Raw genomic sequence first — 19,035 nt, forward strand, 5'->3', positions numbered from 1 at the left:
GCCGGTGGACTCGGATGGATGAGGTGATGTTAGGATATGAAGGTGTTTCTCGAACAAAATGACAATGTTGTAGGATATATCTAGATCTCTTCAGGAGAATGGTCTAGTCGTGACAGTATTAATGTACAATAACACGATTATCACGAACCAACATGCAAAGGACTTCAATCTCCACAACTCGCACACTTTAGAAGTTGAAGGAAAAAAGATTATAACATCAACAGCCATTCAATACATATCGTAGCAATATCACTGTAAGGGTATATCACCAACCAAAACCGGTCATCAAACTCGTACAGTGCAAAGAGATCTTCAAGAAGGTACCATCGTCCACGTTGCAGCGTCACAGCTGACTTCCTCAAAATTGTGCAGAACACTGAAACCCATGGCACTAAGGCCGTCGAAATTGCCATCACCATCCATCTGCGAAGCGTTAGTGTGGTCGATCGACTGGAGAGAGGGAAGATGCTTACATAGTCCAAGACACAGACATTGCAGCCCTGCTGCTTGATCTGGCGCATACCCAAGAGGATCAGCCCTTGTAGCAGCGTTGAGTATTCCCCGACCGAGGGGCTGATCACAGGCGACGAGATACCGCCTGCGAGCTCGCCCAGATCTTTCATGCTTGGTACGAATTCGGCGAGCTGCGAAGACATGTTGTATAGTACAACCGTGCCGACAAGAGAGCCGTCCTCAGGTCGCTTGGCTCGAATGATGCCGCAGGCACTTGCATCTGCAAGCGCCATCTTGTAGACTTCGGCAAGACCTTGTCTGTGGTTGGTCTTGATGTGATCGAGTACAGGGCCAGCATAGTCCCAGCCATAGACCAAGTCAAAGTCGACACCGGCGCTTTGCAGACTTTTGGCCATGCCATCTGGAGGCGTCCACGTGGCGAGATTCCGAGCAACCATACTACAGACGGCTCGCGAGAGGGCTGTGTTCCAACCCAGAGCTGCGAACCACGACCGCAGGCGCTTGCGCTCACCGCCATGTCCGGTTGGAATGCCCAGATATATACTTGGTAGCCTGGAGCCTAGTTGAAAGCGTTTCACGCCCTCTCGCTGCATCAGAGTCCGTATGGCGCGGTTGTGCAGTGAGTGTCCAATGGAGAGCTTCCTTCGGCTTGGGTCGACGAAGATCGCCGACATGACCCCAGTGCCTGTCGTCTTGAAGAAGTAAGTCGCGCAGAAGCCGTATAGAGCCTGTGTGCTGCTGTTTCGTACGACATAATGTGATTCGAGGATGTCAGGGTTGTGAAGCAAGAACGAGTTCGACGTGGCGCTGGCAAGCTCGGAGTGTAGACCAGGTGTATTGCCATCAACGACGGCTTTGATGAGCACGTCGAGTCCATTGGCGTCGCGCTCCTCGTTGAAAGACTCCACCAGCCAATGCTGCTTTGACTGAGACAGTTTCTGGCTTTGGCTGATCGATCCTGGTAAGGCACCTGCTGCTGTGAAGTCACCGTATAGTACTTTGACCAAGGACATCAAAGCCGTTTCCGTGAAGTCGTATGTGCAGATGTAAGTACCGATACTTGCGTCCATCGCAAAATCGTATGGCGAGCTGACAGCGACAACTATCAGCGGCTTCTCTCTTTTCTCGCCACTGGACGTGTATTGCATATTGCATATCATCGAGACATGCTTCGTAAAGCCGTGCTGATACAAATTCCGATTTGCATCGGCGGTGACGATGATCATCGCGCTCGCCCGGTTTATCAGGTTCTCGTGCTGAGGTCTCACACCATTCGCTGTGTAAGATGTGTGCAGAACGCGGCCGCTTCGTTGTCGAGCGAGTGATCTGCCCAATTCGCGGAAAACACGCTCGCCACTCATAACGGATGCGCTGCGATCCCATACAGCTGGTTCAGGAGAACCATTGCTCGCTTGTTCTGACAGTGCTCGCGCTGCAGCAGAGGCCACTAGAGGCTTGACGAGCGGTGTAAGGAGGAGTAGTTCGTCTTCGGGTTCCATGATGTTCGTGAGAGGCAGTAAGCGGTTCTTATCTCTGACGACGGTAATTGATGAGTTGTACGCTTTGGTCGAAAGTGTTGTATGTGATGGCTGCAAGTTAGACAGCAGGCTGACGCCAGGCGGATTGAGCGCCCTCTCCCAAGAAGTGCATCTTGCCTTCATGTCGAGGACTCGGTGTAGCGACTGCTTGATTCTATCCTTGGTAATCATGGCGTTCTCGAGACCAAGCTTGAAGCCTGAAATGGCTTCTTGTTGATGTTGGAATGAACGACAGAGCAGCACGATGTCACACCCAGCGTTGATCGCCATGACTGTGCCACCACCGACACCAATGTTGTGGCTCAGGGCTTCCATCTCCAGGCAATCAGAGATGACGACACCATCAAAATGGAGGTCGTTTCTGAGCAGGTCGTTGACGACTTGCTCGGACAAGCATGCGTGCATCACGTTCAGACCGGCTGAAGACATGGCACAACCACCGACCATGATTGAGTCAAGACCTTCACGGATTGCATTTCGAAAGGGTACCAAGGCGTTTAGACTCAACGACTCCAGGCTCTCGGTAATGGTGGGAACGTCTAGTGCTGATCCGAGAAATTCCAGGCTACCGTACGAAGGAAAATGCTTGCCCATGGTACTAACTCCAGCTTCCTTGTAGCCCTTCATAAAGGCGATGCCGAATGCAGAGACTTCTTGAGGATCATCACCCGTCGTGCGTACGCCTAGAGGCTGGTTTCGGGCATTCGTCAGGACATCCAGGCAAGGCCCCATCATCAAGTTGAGACCACATGCTGCGATCTCTTCAGCAGTTGCCTTTGCTACCTCGTATGCGATGTCTTTGGAGCCCGTCGCAGCCAGACCCATTGCAGATGGGTACTGGCGGATGTAGATTTCATCGAACAGGCTGTTGACTCCGCCATTCTCTTGGTCAAGGCCTATCAGAAGTGGCACTGGATGACCGGCTTCGTATGCTGTTCTCTGTAGTTCAAGCACAAGTTCAGTACACTGCTCAGCGCCTAGAAGTAGTCAGCAAACAAAAAGCACGCTACGTGACAAAAGTATGACCACGGCATACTTTTGAGATTCTTTGCAGTCAACAGAATGGAGCCCAGGTGGTGCTTCTGGATCAGTTCTCGGATCTGTGGTGTGACTGTCGTTCCCTCAAACCCCATCTGATAAAGACATGAGTGTTAGATTCGGATAAGCAATACAACATCACGCCGGACTTGCCATTAGCAGCTGGCCGAGGTTCCTGCCATAGCCGTTAGCCAAAAGACCATATGAGCGCCATACTCCTTCGATGGCAACGTGGTAGTGTACAAACCTGTCCATGTCGTCCCAAACGGGATCGAGGGTGCCATTGCTTCCCGCCATCCTGGCTGCGCCAAGTGAGAGCAGATGACATGCATCCAACAGCCAACCCAATTAACCTCGCCTTTGGAGACACGGGATATGAGCCGCGGCCAGGCACAAGTACGGTTGCGCTGAAGGTGGATCTAGCTCTGTCACCTTGACACCACGCTCATCCTCTGAGAGGAAGTGAAGGCGACGTGGAGCTCACGCTCGGACGCAGGCACGGCTTGCTACGTGGGGCGGGCCGAGATGCGGGTCGCACAAGGTGAGTGAATGAAACGTGGCCGGCTAAGGATCGGGAGAAGTCAATCCAGAGGTGACAGTTGCGATGGAGGTGGGTGTTTTCCTCGACGGCTAGGTTCATCAGCTGAGGTTGCACTCGCTTGGGCGGGACATGTTCTAGGGCTGCAGCGGCTGCTGGGCCGGCTGCTCCCGAGCCTAAAGTCGACGGCCGGCGCCCACGAGATGTTTGGGCGAGTGCTGCATCGTCTCTCTTCCTCTGCAACCCTACCTTACCTCACCTTTCACGTTACCTTCAACCTTGAACTCGCCGCCCGGGGCGTGATGTAACGATTGGATTTCCACACTTCGCAGCTGTCCTGTCCTGCGAAGGCCGCGATAGGCCGGCCAGTACCACCAGCGGCGTTTGACAGCAGCTCATGGATGCTGCGACAAAGCAATGCCAGCTCAGGCGGTGACGTTACTGTCCTTCCACGCCATCCGGACGCCTGTAAGCTATGCTGCTCATGGCAATGGTAACCTGAGCATCTGTTCCGTTCTGCTGTTTTATCAATCCTCCATCCTACCCTTTCTTGTTTCCTATTGTACACCACAGGCTATCTGAGATAGTTCACCTGGAAAGTGCTGGTCAAGTCCTCCGACGGGCTCTCTCGAAATGCCGATTGCAGTTTCTCCAGAACGACCTCGCACTGGCGTTACCCGCCTGACAGGTGGTCGGCTTGTCAAAGGTGACCGCGTCGTCGAAGAAGACCTCTGGATCTCGTCGGTGACTGGCAAGATCTTGCATAGCCAGGAAGTCTTTTACGAGCACCACGTGGTACCAGATGAAGTCATCGACCTCAAAGGCAAGATCCTTGCGCCGGGCTTCATCGATGTCCAGTTCAATGGCGCATTCGGATATGACTTCTCGACAATTCCCGAGGATATGGGCGTGTATGCGAAAGGCTTGAAGCGACTGAATCGGCATCTGGTCAGGACTGGAGTCACCAGCTACCTTCCAACAATTCCCAGCCAAAAGCCCGAAGTATATCACAAAGCTTTGCCATACCTGGGCCCAAGTGGTAGCAGCAGGAATCCACTGGAAGGCTCTGAAAGTCTAGGTGCACATTGCGAAGGCCCATTCATTTCTCCGACAAAGAATGGCATTCACAGCCAGGAGGTACTTCAGGAAGCTCCAAATGGTTTCCAAGACTTGGAGGCGTGCTATGGTGCCGAAAATCTACCCAAAGACGGACGATCGCCCATCACGAAAATCACAGCAGCGCCAGAGATTCCCGGCGTGAGTTCACTGGTCTCAGAGGTCACCAAGCGTGGGATAGTCTTCTCCATCGGACACACAGAGGCAACATATGAGCAAGCAGGCGAGGCCATTGAGAATGGGGCCACGATGATTACGCACTTGTTTAATGCTATGCGTCCACTCCATCACCGAAACCCGGGCATCTTTGGCGTGTTGGGCAAAGCAGAGAAAAAGCAGCGGCCCTACTATGGAGTCATCTCCGACGGAATCCATCTTCACCCTACGACCGTGAAGATTGCATGGAACGCACATCCAGATGGCTTCATTCTGGTCACAGACGCCATGAAGACAGTAGGACAGCCAGATGGAGTGTATGACTGGACGAATGGCGACCGCTTTGTCAAGAAGGGCACGCTTTTGACGCTCGAAGGAACTGACAAGATTGCCGGTTCGTCTGCTAGCTTGATTGAATGCGCCAGCAACTTCTGGACGTGGACCCATGCATCCCTGCCGGAAGTTATTGCCGCTGTGACCTCTGCGCCTGCGAAGATGCTTGGTCTGGACAAGGTGAAGGGCACCCTTGAAGCAGACGCAGACGCCGATCTCCTGATATTGGACGCGAGGGAGGAGGCCGACGGCAAGAGAGTGCTCGAGGTCAATCAAGTCTGGAAATTTGGCATGATGGTCCACGACAAGGAGGACCCGAAGTTTGGTGTTTGATTATCGATTCTGATTGCGGTAGGTAGCGATGGCGTTCGGACAAGAAAGCACATGGCGGTCGTCACTTTTTACTAGATGCCATACAATTTAGACTCTGAGATCTCAAGATCACTGTGATACCCTGTAGATTCATAAATCAATGATATAGATTCCAGTCGTTTCTCGTCACTCCAAAATCTCCCATGTCCATTCATTTGCATGTGATGGCGCGGCTACGTCATAACAGCAGCCGAGTCAACAAAACGTGGCGATCTGAAGTCAACATCCTCAACCTCACCGCACCGCGAGCAGGACAACGTTTATCTAGCCGACTCGGTGCACACTCGATACTTTCCTATATGATGATACGAGCCCTCGACCCACGGTGACAGCTCAAGGATGCGAGCCGCCTTCTCCCTTGGCCGGACATGTCTGCGATTCGGCAGCCAGCCTGTACGGCCACAGATTCTTCGACACATCCAATACAGCATACATAGCGGACGAAGCACGAAAAACTTTTCGATCCTACGGCATATACGGCAGACTTTTAAAGCGCCGCCAGCGCCTGTCAAGGGCGGCACCCTCCTCATCGCAGCCCTCAGTCCCGCGGCATTCGTCCAGATTGCGGAAGATGAAGAGAATGGCAATGGCTTGACACACGAAGAACACATGCTCGAAATATCACGGCAGGAGTTGGCAGAGCACGTGCCAGAAAGATTGAAGCATTCCAAGAAGTTCAGGCGGAGTGTATGGCGGTTTCTGGATACATACATCGTCGAGCCCATAGCGACGGGGATCAGGTTTCTGCATCTGGTGGTTATATTTGTGCCTGTCATTGTGACTATTCCGGTGATCTGGTTCGGTGCGAGACAACATGAAAGAGACGACGAAAGGAGCGGGACGCTGTGGTGGTATGGCTTTTTGGTTGCATCTATGGAGAGGGCAGGTGCGGCCTTCATCAAGCTTGGACAATGGGCGGCGAGCAGGACGGATATTTTTCCTAAGGAGATGTGCATGATCATGTCCTCCTTGCACTCCAATGCGCCGGCGCATTCACTGAAGGTCACGAAAAGGACAATCGAGCGAGCGTTTGGGATGCCCTTTGAGGACATCTTTGACGAGTTCCACGAGAAACCACTGGGTGTCGGCGCGATTGCTCAAGTATACAAAGCGAAGCTGAAGCCAGACCTGGCAGCCAGCGAGGGAGCGAAAGAAGAGCCTCTGAACTTCAGAGAGCGTGCACTGAAGACGGTAGATCCTTTGCTGAAGAGCACACCTGAGAGAATACCGTCAACCTATGTGGCGATCAAAGTCCTGCATCCAAAGATCGAACGGATTGTACGACGAGATCTGAAGATCATGGGCTTCTTCGCCGCTTTAATCAACGTTGTGCCTACGATGGAATGGCTGTCATTCCCTGACGAGGTCAAGCAGTTCGGCGAGATGATGAGATTGCAGCTGGATCTACGAATCGAGGCCGCCAATTTGACGCTGTTCAGGAAAAACTTCCGGAACAGATCGACAGCGTGGTTCCCCTACCCGTACACGCAATATACCTCGCGCCAAGTGCTCGTTGAGGAGTTTGCTACTGGTATCCCGCTGGAACACTTCCTTGAGAACGGCGGCGGCGTGTTCCAGAAAGAGATCGCAGATGAAGGTCTTGATGCCTTCTTGCACATGCTTCTCATCGATAACTTCATTCACGCCGATCTGCATCCTGGGAATATCATGGTTCGCTTCTACAAGCCTGCTACGATCCGTTCTCGCGCTCAGCTGGACGAGTGGAAGAAAAAGGTCATTGGAAACCCGAAGCCTGACGTCGTAGACTCTACCGATGTCACCGAGGACGTTCTGTCGAGACTTCGTCCGCATCGACACGAGAAGCCCGGATGGGTGGACACGCTTTCTCAGATTGACAAGGAAGGTTACCGCCCTCAATTGATCTTCATCGACACAGGCTTGGTGACAGAACTGAACGAGACCAATCGCACCAACTTTCTCGATCTCTTCAAAGCGGTCGCCGAGTTTGACGGCTACAAAGCTGGTCATTTGATGGTCGAAAGGTGTAGACAACCCGATGCCGTCATCGACAAGGAGATTTTTGCGTTACGCATGCAGCACCTAGTTCTCGGTGTCAAGAGTCGGACGTTCGCGCTCGGCAACATTAAGATTGGTGATATCCTGAACGAGGTGCTGGACATGGTGCGCTCGCATCATGTGAGGTTGGAAGGTGACTTTGTCAATGTTGTGCTTTCCATCTTGCTATTGGAAGGCATTGGCCGGAATCTGGATCCGGACCTCGATTTGTTCTCTGGGTGAGTTATGAGACGAGAATATCTTTGGAGACCAGCTGCTGATAATCAATAGTGCACTACCGATTCTACGACAGCTCGGCGCCCAGAACAGCAAATCAATGCTTCAGTCTGGTGATCTATCCATGGTCAAGGTCTGGGCCGGTCTGGAAGCGAGGAAGTTCTTGCAGGCGAGTATCGAGAGCGTGGAGATGTGCGTCAAGTATGATCAGTTGTCGCCGAACATTTGAGTGAAAGCATATTACTGCTGATTGCATAGCGTTGGCGTTGACGAACGATACACGGGATTTGTTCAGCTCCACGATACCAGAGTCGAATACAGAGATTTTGACAGATTGTCTCCTCACTCTTAACGCCTGAGCGAAGCTGTATTCGCCAGCCTGATTCACGCACACGTTCTTTAATACCACCCAGAAAGTCCTGCGCTAATCCCTTCTGGCTCTTTTATACGTATCCGGCCCCAATGCAGGAGAACCGGTGAAGCCAGGGACGATTTTGACTCGAGACTGACATGTGGACAGACTGGAGCTATAGAAAGGCAGCCTTCAGAGCGGTCTGTTGCCTACCGCACAGACCTCATTCCATTAGTTCTGGCCGTACACTGTACCCAGCGTGGCTGCATATGCTACTGTACACTGCTCAGATATCTCAAAGCGAAGACACTCGAACGATGGAGAAAGACAACACCACACTGATCAACACGGTGCCACAAGAAGTGTGGGATCAAATCGTGCAACATTCTACCTTGCAGGATGTCCTGGCCCTCCGCGCTACATGCAAGAAGGCATCTAAAGTCTGTTATGCGTGCAGCAGGCTTTACCTACACCCTACGCGCCTGTCAGATGTCGTCAAACTCTGCAACGGAGAGTCTGAGTTCTTGAAGGAGGCGCGTGAAGGCATCGTGGAGCTCGTCTTGCTTGGTACGAGTGCGCCAGCCTTCCAATGGCAACTCCAAGGAGAGCACCCAGATCTGGTACAATACCGCCCTTGGCCACGCCTGGGCGGCGGGTTCCCGCAAACACTAGTCACAACTAAGGAAGAGGTTCATGAAACAGGGACGCGGTCTTGGGAAACCAATTACACCCCGTTGTTAATGGCTCTTCAAGAAGATTATCTTCCACAACTGAGCAGCCTCATCTATGCGACCAAGGCTGACGAGGAAGGCTATTGCGCGGTACCCCAAACGAAGATGGAATTTCATGCCCTGAACAGCACGAAGCATCAACTTGATCCCGAATGCAATGACCTGTACACACAATGGTCTGATCTCGAGATGCTGTGTGGCGTTCTGACCTTTTCAAGCCGCAACTTCAGGACAGTCAAATTCACTCAAATGCGTGAACGACCATGCGACCTACGCTGGGTGTCTCTGGGCTCTGATCAGGAGACAATCATCGACGACATCGGCTCCGCATCATCACGAAGGACAGCCCGCACGGTGGCTTCAATGTCACACGCAATGGGTTTGGTACAGCACCTCACTCTCCCGGCTGCGTCCCTCACTTTCCACAAAGACCATTGGCGCGAATTACAAGCCCTCGCGGGCGGCCTGCGAAGCCTCACGATAGACATCGACGGGCCTGACCCCGGCTGTACCGATCGAGATCTATGGGCACTGCAAGATTACATTGCTGGCCAGTCTGCCGCGGGCAAGCAGGGTCCCGCACATGTCGAAGAGCTCAACATCCGCGATCATCGGGATGGTCCTAGTTGTCTAGAGCCGGAGTATGTGCTCCAGTTCTTGGAGTTCCGCAAGCATTCGCTGCAGGTTGTGCGTTTCCATAATGTCTTCTTCTGCGAAATGTCGGGTGCGGATCGGATGGTCAAGCGGGGCATGAAGTCTTTGATTGAGCGGTCGCGGTCGTATGGTTTGCGGACTGTGGAGCTTCGTGTGCCTCGTCTGGGTCTGAAAGAGACTGATCGCAATGATGAATTTTTTGAAGAATACAGGCCGGATGAATCGTATCATAGTGCTGATCCTAACTGGTGCGGACGGGGTTTGTTTGATGAGCTTGCTGAAGAGTTGGGTGTTGTTGAACGGGATGGGGGGTGGGATTTTGCAGTGGCGGTATTACCTTTAGATGATGATCGAGAAAGTCAAGGTGTGTCCCATTTTAAAGATGACTAGACTGTCACGAACTCATCGGTCAGCCCAGCATGCCGTATTACAGCTTATTGGGGAAGAGAGGAGCATTCCTCCCACCCCTGAACAACTCCAGCATCTCCTTCCCCATCCACTGCCCCCTTGTCTTCGCAATCCCACCCTCAAGTTCCTGACACTTATTCGCCTGGATCAACACCCCACTCCCATTAGCCTTCAGTCCCTGACCCATAAGATTCGCAACCGTGAGCGCAATCGTCTCGGCATCATTAATCGGCACGCCTCTCGAAGCCATGTCTTTGCCCCAGTCCTCCAAGCTCTGTCCATCGCGACGGCCAAGAATGATATTCGTGAGAGTTATGCCTGGCGCGATGACGGAGATGGCGATTCCGGCTTTGGCGCAGTCGTTTTTGAGGGCGCGCATGTGGCCTACGACGCCGTGTTTGGCGGCTGAGTAGAGCGGTGCACCGGCGGAGGCGAGGTAGCCTGCTAAGGAAGCTGTCATGACGATGCTTCCGCCTTGGCCTTTGCCGGAGCCTTTCTTTTCGTTGGGCTTAGAGTCGTTGCGGAGGTGGTACATGGCTAGCTTTAAAGTGTCTCCCAGAGCTCGGATGTCGACGTCGATGGTTGCTCGGTTCGGTTCCTGTAGTTTACCTTGAGAGTCGTAGACATCTGTCCATATTTGCTCCCCGATCTCTGCTAGTCCAGCATTGACAAAAACAGCGTCGATGCGGCCGAACTTGTCAGCCCCGCGGGCGAAAGCATCACGTTGGGATGCCCAGTTCAAGATGTCGCTCTGGACGTAAAGATAGCGTGGCGATTTGGTCAACTCGTCGATTGAAGGCGGCGAGGGTGCTCGGTCTAAGACAATGACGTTGTTCTTGCATTGTGGTGTGTGGAGATATAGTGCTGTTGCGAGACCAATACCACTGAAACAATATCAGACAGGCAATAAAAGTAATCATGTACAGGTCAGATACCTGGCTCCACCGGTGATGAGGATCGTCTTGTTTTGAGGCGGGTTGGCGTTCGAGGACGTCAAGGTATATACTGGGCTCGCCATTTCGATATATGACAATGATGCTCGGACTTGAAGTACTTTCAAAGGTTGATGCTAGTGGAAATGGAATGTTTTGGAACAGGTGAAGTCCACCCATCAGCCGGGATGAGAGGGGTCTGTGACGATCCTCGGCTTGATCACCCATGTCGCTGCCATCTCCAACAGGCATTCTTCGCGATTACATGAACATCGCGGACATCAAATAGCATTTGGAATAGTCTTTCCGCATACTTGTGCTCACTGAAAGAGGAAGTGAGGTCAAACCTAAGCTTGGCACATGCCTGAGTTGTCCGTAGGGCGCAGGCGGCAGCTGCCTTCGTCAGCTACAAACATGCATGCAAACACAACCTGAAACACTGACATCGACATATAACAGCCCACAGGCGTCAGTGGCATCTCGTGTGACAACAAGCGACCTAGCCGGCAGCATGGCATCCACCACACCAGGCGTTTACATCAGCGGCGGCAAGAAGACGTTCATTCCATTGGAGAACAACCCAGAAGTCTTCACCGACCTGATCCAACGCCTTGGTATTTCTCCAGAGCTCAGCTTCTACGATGTGTACAGGTGAGGATCACAGTCACAGAGGCCTGATGAGGACGATCAATATTGACCCGTTCCGACAGCATCGACGAGCCAGAGCTGCTGAGCTTCATTCCGAGACCAGCACATGCTCTCATCTTCATCTCCCCAGCCGAAGTCTACCACAGAGTGCGTGCGAAGTATCAAGGCCCCAAAGAGATCACATACGACAAGTCTGGCGAGGGAGAGCCCGTGATGTGGTTCAAGCAGACCATCGGCCATGCTTGCGGACTCTACTCTCTTGTCCATGCCGTCGGTAATGGTTCAGCCAAGCAGTTCATTGCCCCGAACTCGCTTATGGACAGACTCCTGAAGGAGGCTTTACCGCTCAAGCGGGCACCCCGAGCAGACGTCCTCTACAACTCGGAGGAGCTCGAGAAGGCTCACATGGCGTCTGCTGTCAAAGGCCAGTCGCTCGCGCCTCAGGCCTCGGAGCCCAACGGATACCACTTCATCACTTTCGTGAAGGGCACAGACGCCCATTTATGGGAGCTCGAAGGCAGCTGGAACCCCATTGACCACGGCCCGCTTGACGGAGACGAAGATGTGTTGAGCGAGAAGGCGCTGGAGCTTGGGGTGCGAAAGTTTCAACGTGAGGCGCAGGGCAATCTCGAGTTCAGCATTGTGGCGCTGGCAACTCGCCCAGGAGGCGGGGAGGCGTCCGTCAATGGCGCGTAGAAGGTCTCGAAGAACATTGACGCGATGGCCAAGATGTCATGATGGCGGAGGAACGCGAGCGATGATGGGAAGGAGCAGAGTGAAAGGTCCAGACAAGACGTTGTCAACAGTTGCACATTCTCGACTTTGGGGAAGAGAATGGGCGTAGCTGTGGTCACGCTGCGAAAGGAGAGAGCACGGCAAGTCCTAAAAATACCAACGGCTGCAATCTCCGGATGTGCTGCTGGGATAATAGCTTCAACAACACGCTTGACTTGTGCAAGTCATGTACAAGAAACATTTAAGCATATTTTGTCTTGTCCGACGGACTTCAACACCAGCATGTGGTTCGCAGCTTATGAAAAGGCCCGAGGCGAAGGCCTGGGAAGCCGCCGTGGCTGGCGACGGGAAGGCATCTTGACTTCAGCCACGCTCGGCCACATTCACTCAAGCGCGTCTTGCTCTTTCCGTATCGGGCCGTCAGGAGTTCGACTACACCTTCCGGGGTCAGGCTGGACGTGATCTGGAGTCTCCATCTGGCTTGGCCTGTGCCCAGTGCTTTTGTCTCACATTCACGCTCCCTTCTTCGAGAACGCCTCGATCTTCTTCGACCACAGTTGCAACGGCCACTACAGAGCACGTGGAGGACACCAGAACATCTTCAGCAGGCAAGTGGAAATGAAGCGACTGTGCGTGCCGTGCTGGCTGTATACAGTCGCCAAGACAGCAAGTATGAGCGAGGTATGTATACATCTTGCTTTGGCCTCCCTCATCCTGCTTGTTGCGTGTTGTTGTGTTGTGCAAGTATTCCGTGGAGCAGCATTTTCGTTGCAAGCATCGCTTTGCGTCCTTTCTCTGCGATATTTGTATCGTCCACATTCGCTTCGACTTCAAGCCGCCCTGGGCTTGAAGTGTCCTCTCGTTCGAAGGCAAAGACGACCGCTCTTCTCAAGCCCATCATGCCTTCTTTTACTTCAACTGCCCTCTTCGCTGCAGGGTTCCTTGCAACTATTTCGACTGCTGTCGAGATACCACCTTTCGCCAACAGCACGATCGTCGCTCCATTCGCAAACACCACCACCAGCACGGCCGAGACCTCGTCGATCATTCTTACCACCGGCACTACCGAAACCTCGACGTCGACGACCTCAACTATTGCCGCTCCTCTGGTCAACAACACCACTTCGATCATCCAAGGCACTGCTCCTGTCCTGCAGGGTACTGCTCCGACATCCGCCGTTGCTATCAACACCACTAGCTTTCTCCAAGGCACAGCTCCTCTCACAATACCAGCAAACAGCACGGATCCAGCTCCGACAAATGTGCCTCAAGGCACTGGATCCCTTCCACAACCTGTGAGCAACTCGACATCGAATTCGACGACTCCAGTTCCAGACCAGCCTGCAACGATTAGTGTCACCATTCCACTTAACACCTCGACCGTCGCTCTCGGCACGGGAGATAGCCCTGCGTTCCCAATTGCGAACCAAACGACTGCTTCGTTCGCCGGCACCGCAACTTCTTCGACTGTAGACCCGACCTCGCCACCGCTGGGCACTGGAAATGGGCCTGCTTTCCCTGTTGCGAACTCCACTGCCCCCGCTCTTGCAGGTACCGCCTCTTCATCTACCGCAGCACTGCAAGGCACGGGCGTGAGCCAGCCATTCCTCGTTTCCAATTCTACGTCTGTTGTTGTCGGCACGGGTCCGAAAACATCGCCAGTCCTTGGAACTGGCCAAGTCGGCACGTCGTCCATTGCTTTCGCGAATGCTACTTCACAATCGGCCACTGCTCCAACCGTGGCCCCTTCGGTCGGTACTGGCACCGCCGCACCAGCTAACCAAACAACTCCCGCTGCGAGTTTGACTACTGGCACTCCTGTACAGGGCACTGGTGCAACTCAGCCATTCCCGATCTCAAACTCTACTTCTGTCGCTGCTGGGACTGACCCAGCAACACCACCAATCGTTGGGACCGGCCAGGCTGGCACTTCTTCGATTCCGTTTGCGAACGCTACTTCACAGCCTACCGATGTTCCAACTGTGACGCCTCCGGGTGGCACTGGTATCAGCACACCAGCGAACGAAACCAATTCTGCCGCAAGCTTGAGCACTGGGGTTGCCGCGGTGAATACCACGAGTGTGATTCTCGGAAGTGATGTTGCATCACAGTCAACTGCCTCGAGCTCATCAAATGGCACTGTCACATCTCCATTGGGAACTGGGTCGGTCTCGCAGCCCACCGAGTCAAGCGTAGCCAACAACGCCAGTGCCTCGCCCAGTATCATTGGCACTGGAGTTGCATCATCGAACTCTCTTTCCAGCACGACCGCCGCTGCTTCAGATGTGGCCGCACCCTCAGCAAACACGACTGCATCTGCTACAGAGACTGACAGCACCGCAAGCTCTACTTCACCCACAGCGACCAGCACATCGTCGCCTGTGTGCCCTGCTCTCGCTGGCGAAACTTATACTGATACCCAGAGCAACAACTTCGACATCCAGTGCGACACTGCATTCAGTGGAGATGTCCTCCAGACTGTCACGAAGCGATTCAACAAGGTCACCAAGCGGGCTGTTTCTAACCAAGACTGCATGGCATCTTGCGACAGCCTCGATACCTGTGTCGCTGTGACAATATCTGCGGGTGAATGTACTCTGCTCAGCTCCGTCACCGATACTTCTTCGTCGTCAGGGGCTACCAGTGCCCTCAAGGTGCCCAAGTCAAGCGGTTCGAACACCAGCTCGAGCAGCAGCGATGCCACGAGCTCTACAGCGTCAGCATCGGCTAGCGATAGCGATAGCACGGCCACGGCGACACCATCTGACTACACGGCTTCTGCTACCGACTCGACAGCATCTCAGACTGCAACCGATGACAGCTCTCCAACAGACAGCACCAGTGCTACTGCCAGCGCCAGTGCCAGCGCTACAGAAAGCTCGACCACTTCTTCTCCTGCCAACGACAGTACCCCAACAGACTCGGCCACCGCAAGCGACTCTACCAGCTCGACCACTTCTTCATCTGCTTCTTCCACGGACGACAGCAGCCCGACAGAGTCAGCCACCGCAAGCGACTCTACTAGCTCATCCACTATTGCTGCCAGCGATGCCCCAACAGTTCCAGCAAACTCTCAAGATAGCTCAGCAAGTGCGACTGAGTCTGCCACAGCGTCAGACGGTCCAGCATCGCCAACAGCCTCGGACTCTTCGACCACATCGCAGGATGCCACTGCTGCACCAAGTCAGACAACGTCCACTGCCGCTGATGTTGCCACTTCTTCTACATCGACCACCGACACTGCCTCGTCTACATCCTCTTCGCCGTCTGCCTCGGCCACAGCACTTGGTGATGCCGCAATTTGCCCGGCTCTCAGTGGTGGGTCTCTCACTGACACGTCTGGCACTGCCTACACCATGGACTGTGACAAGTCGTTCTCTGGTACCGCCATTCCGAGCTCGAGCAAGCGAGACACGTTCGCAATTGAGGACTGTCTGCTGTCTTGCAATGACGTCTCTGACTGTGTCGCTGTGAGCGTCAACAATGGTGTCTGCACGCTCCTCAGCGATGTCAGTGGCTCTTTAAGTACCGCTGGCGCTGCGTCTGCTCTGAATGAAGTTCGAGCTGCCGCTGCTGGCATCACGCTGGCAAGCATTCCATCTCTTGATCCCCCGGCCGGGTCTTCATCTTCGTCTAGCTCAAGTGCTTCTACTACCAGTACCACTTCCGGATCATCATCCTCGACCAGCTCTACTGCCACTGCCACGAACTCTGCGTCTGCATCATCGTCCTCTAGCTCCAGCACCAGTGCCGCTGCCGGCAACCCAGCTTCTACTTCGACATCAGCCTCTGCATCTTCTTCATCAAGCTCGACCACTTTGTCGACCTCAGGCAGCACCTCGTCTACTTCCGCCGCGGCCACTGGGGCATCTCCAACCAGTGGCTCATCTTCTACTTCTGCACCACCACGCACATCAAGCCCAGGTGCAGGCGCCCCAGTTGGACACCCTTCGAGCTCTTCCACAGCTACAACTTTGCAAACTGGTCATGCAACTTCGGCGACGTCTTCCCGCGTCGACCAGCCGCCCACTTCTCATAGATCGACGACTTTCTCAACTCGGACTAGGCCAGCTACCTCCAAGCATACTACCGTCACATCTAAACATGCTACCACTACTTCCAAGCATGCCACTGCTACTTCCAAGCACACCACTGCTACCTCCAAGCATACTACCGCCAACCCTAAGCATACCACTACCTCCAAACACACCGCCACTACCTCTACTCATGCCTCAGGTCCTACGTCGCATCCCAAGCCCAACCAGCCGGGTCAAAACAAGCCTGGAAACAATCAGCCTGGCCAACCAAAGCCAGGAAAGGGAAAGCCGGGCAAAGGGAAGCCAGGCCAGCCTCAACGTGGCAACCCAAATAAGGGCAAGCCGACTCATGAGAAGCCTGGTAAAAACCAACCGGGCAAGGGCAAGCCTGAGGACAACAAGCCTCACGATAGCAAGCCTGAACAAGGCAAACCAAACCCCAAAAAGCCGAATCCCGGCAAGCAAGGCCACGACAAGCCTCAGAACAACCAACCACACAACAGCCAACCAGGCAAGAACCAGCCCCAACAGGGCAAGCCTCACAACGAAAACAAGCCTCAGAACGTCCAGCAGTTCTGGGCAAAACTCTCCTCATGGTTCAAGAACGGCGACTGGAGTCACTACCGACCACAGAATAATAACAACGGGCGTTTCAACGGATGGGGAGGACGGAATTAGAGATGGAATGACTAGAACGATTTCACTCTTGAAACGTCTGACACGACGTGCTTTGTTTTTTGAGTATACTCTGGATGATATACATGACCATTAGCATGGTGATTTTCTTATAGACAGGTAGAGAAGGATACCTTTGTAGAAGATAATGTCCTCATCAGTTCAATACTTCAGTTCGAATCGACACATTGCGACTTCTTGCCAAGTCTCGCAATGGGATAATGTTCTTCTAGAGACATGTCGCTCTATACAATGTTGCAGTATAAGTTTCTTCATCACCATCACCTTCCATATCTCAATTCCCTCACATGACCATGTCGCCGTGACGACCAAAGTCAACACACCATGCCTAAAATAGCAACACCGACTCGCATGTGACAGCACGCTATTGGCCAGCTAGTCTGCAGGGCTCAAACCTTAAATCCAGCCCCTGCATTTCAACAACACGACCTCTCGCGTGCCCCATCCGCACGCTTCCACATTCACTTCCCACAACAACAACGCAAGAAACTCACCACCCAAACCAATCGAAACAATGCCTTCCAAACTCCACGCCATCCTCTCCCTCCCCAAACCGCAGCACTTCGCACCCAATGCTCAACACGATGGGCCTTTCCGCTTCATGGACTTGCCGGCTGAGATTCGGAATGAGATTTATGAGATGGCTTTGACGCCGGAGAGGGAGATTGGAATGCCGGTGTTGAAGAGGACTGTGAGGCCTTCGGGGGCGTTGACGAGGGTTAATTCGAGGGTGAGGATGGAGACGTTGGGGATGTGGAGGGGGTTGGGTGAGGGGTGTTGGGTGCCTTGATGGATACCGACAAGAGGAGACTGCCGAGATGCACAAAGAGGAGACGACGACTTCTCACAACGAACCGACTTCAAGAAAGAGTCTGAACCAATGCTGGAGGCCTTGTAATGGTCAATTGCATCATACTATTTGAACTCGGCCGAGCTTTGGGTGTGTGCCTTGGCATCGACCTGCCCGTAAAAGAAACAAGCCACACCTCGATACCCAAAGTGGACGCGGTCGGCGGGAACTCTCGGGCCCTCAAATGCATCCACGTCTCTGTGAAGGATACAACGAACGAGTCGTTAGGCCCAGGATTGTCTTGTCCTGGAGTCCACCATCATCTGCGTTCAACAAGACTTGAATCCCATGATCTTTGCCCAAGACTCCAGAGTTTCGACACGATCCCTTCCCACACTTCCGACCCCTGGCCTTCAGTCGTCTGATTTCTGCTTGAACCACTCCTTGCGTCTGCTGCGAACCTCTGCCTCAACCGACTGCTGAAGTGGTGAATCTTTGAGATTGGCGACGACCAAATCCTTCAGAAACTCTGGGTTCTTCAGCCATGGAGTGCTGGGTGAGAACCACTCCTTCGTCGCGTATGATACGTACATGTCCACGACGAAGCGACGAGCAGGAGAGTTAGGTGGTATACCATCGTAGATGAGTGAGACGATTCCGTCCTCTGGGAGGAAGCAATAGCCGAACTGCTCATCCAAGGGCTCGTTCACTTCCAACTCGCAGGCCTCGGTCAATGCGGTCATGACAGAGTCGCAAAAGGAGTCGTCCTGGACTTTCTCTCCGAAGACGTAGAGTTCCGCTAAGATCCACTGCTCGCGATGTATATCTAAACGCGTGTACTCGTTGGATGACCCAGCTTTCTTGCACATGATCTCCTTGCTGTAGCACCAGTCGACGTAGGCAGCCACCACTTCAGGACTGTCTTCTGGCAACTCGACGGCACGGGCCTGGCCTTCCTTCCACTTCTTGTCCAGTGCGGCGCGAAAGAAAGGCGAGTTCTCCTTGATCACGTCCTCGTGGATGCTGAAGGTCTGCTGTCCTTCTCCCGTGCCAGCTTTGATGGTGACGATCCCACCAGAGAATCTAGAGACAGTCAGATGCTGGCACTGCTGCTACATGTGGTTTGAGAAAGTACCTTGCTCGCTTGGGAGCTCGAATCTCTGCTGCCATCATGGGTGATGATGACTTCGTTGTAGTGTCGTAGATGTGCACTGTTCTCGCGACGTTGATGAGC

At 53.5% G+C, this 19,035-nt stretch overlaps 8 protein-coding genes across 8 annotated transcripts; 5 read left to right on the plus strand and 3 right to left on the minus strand.

The window, feature by feature from the left end:
- Positions 1-312: 312 nt before the first annotated feature.
- M409DRAFT_65922 (glycoside hydrolase family 3 protein) lies at positions 313-3,145 on the minus strand (the record flags this gene model as incomplete). The annotated part of the gene is made up of 3 exons (XM_033816720.1): positions 313-423; positions 474-2,989; positions 3,049-3,145. The coding sequence occupies 3 exons, from the start codon at positions 3,143-3,145 to the stop codon at positions 313-315; spliced, it is 2,724 nt and encodes a 907-aa protein (XP_033668734.1).
- A 1,076-nt stretch (positions 3,146-4,221) lies between these two features.
- M409DRAFT_21992 (carbohydrate esterase family 9 protein) lies at positions 4,222-5,526 on the plus strand (the record flags this gene model as incomplete). The annotated part of the gene is made up of 1 exon (XM_033806130.1): positions 4,222-5,526. The coding sequence occupies one exon, from the start codon at positions 4,222-4,224 to the stop codon at positions 5,524-5,526; it is 1,305 nt and encodes a 434-aa protein (XP_033668735.1).
- A 378-nt stretch (positions 5,527-5,904) lies between these two features.
- M409DRAFT_21993 (uncharacterized protein) lies at positions 5,905-8,047 on the plus strand (the record flags this gene model as incomplete). The annotated part of the gene is made up of 2 exons (XM_033806131.1): positions 5,905-7,820; positions 7,873-8,047. 2 exons carry the CDS (start codon positions 5,905-5,907, stop codon positions 8,045-8,047), a joined length of 2,091 nt encoding a protein of 696 aa, XP_033668736.1.
- A 440-nt stretch (positions 8,048-8,487) lies between these two features.
- M409DRAFT_21994 (uncharacterized protein) lies at positions 8,488-9,945 on the plus strand (the record flags this gene model as incomplete). The annotated part of the gene is made up of 1 exon (XM_033806132.1): positions 8,488-9,945. One exon carries the CDS (start codon positions 8,488-8,490, stop codon positions 9,943-9,945), a length of 1,458 nt encoding a protein of 485 aa, XP_033668737.1.
- A 37-nt stretch (positions 9,946-9,982) lies between these two features.
- On the minus strand, positions 9,983-10,981 carry M409DRAFT_21995 (uncharacterized protein; the record flags this gene model as incomplete). Its single annotated transcript, XM_033806133.1, has 2 exons — positions 9,983-10,847; positions 10,899-10,981. The coding sequence occupies 2 exons, from the start codon at positions 10,979-10,981 to the stop codon at positions 9,983-9,985; spliced, it is 948 nt and encodes a 315-aa protein (XP_033668738.1).
- A 425-nt stretch (positions 10,982-11,406) lies between these two features.
- M409DRAFT_36504 (uncharacterized protein) lies at positions 11,407-12,239 on the plus strand (the record flags this gene model as incomplete). Its single annotated transcript, XM_033810565.1, has 2 exons — positions 11,407-11,546; positions 11,606-12,239. 2 exons carry the CDS (start codon positions 11,407-11,409, stop codon positions 12,237-12,239), a joined length of 774 nt encoding a protein of 257 aa, XP_033668739.1.
- Positions 12,240-17,525: 5,286 nt separating this feature from the next.
- M409DRAFT_21998 (uncharacterized protein) lies at positions 17,526-17,909 on the plus strand (the record flags this gene model as incomplete). Its single annotated transcript, XM_033806134.1, has 2 exons — positions 17,526-17,778; positions 17,842-17,909. The coding sequence occupies 2 exons, from the start codon at positions 17,526-17,528 to the stop codon at positions 17,907-17,909; spliced, it is 321 nt and encodes a 106-aa protein (XP_033668740.1).
- A 305-nt stretch (positions 17,910-18,214) lies between these two features.
- M409DRAFT_21999 (uncharacterized protein) lies at positions 18,215-18,971 on the minus strand (the record flags this gene model as incomplete). The annotated part of the gene is made up of 2 exons (XM_033806135.1): positions 18,215-18,884; positions 18,937-18,971. The coding sequence occupies 2 exons, from the start codon at positions 18,969-18,971 to the stop codon at positions 18,215-18,217; spliced, it is 705 nt and encodes a 234-aa protein (XP_033668741.1).
- Positions 18,972-19,035: the final 64 nt, after the last annotated feature.

Source organism: Zasmidium cellare (assembly GCF_010093935.1).
Source record: "Zasmidium cellare ATCC 36951 unplaced genomic scaffold M409scaffold_14, whole genome shotgun sequence".
Classification (NCBI taxonomy): Eukaryota; Fungi; Ascomycota; class Dothideomycetes; order Mycosphaerellales; family Mycosphaerellaceae; genus Zasmidium; species Zasmidium cellare.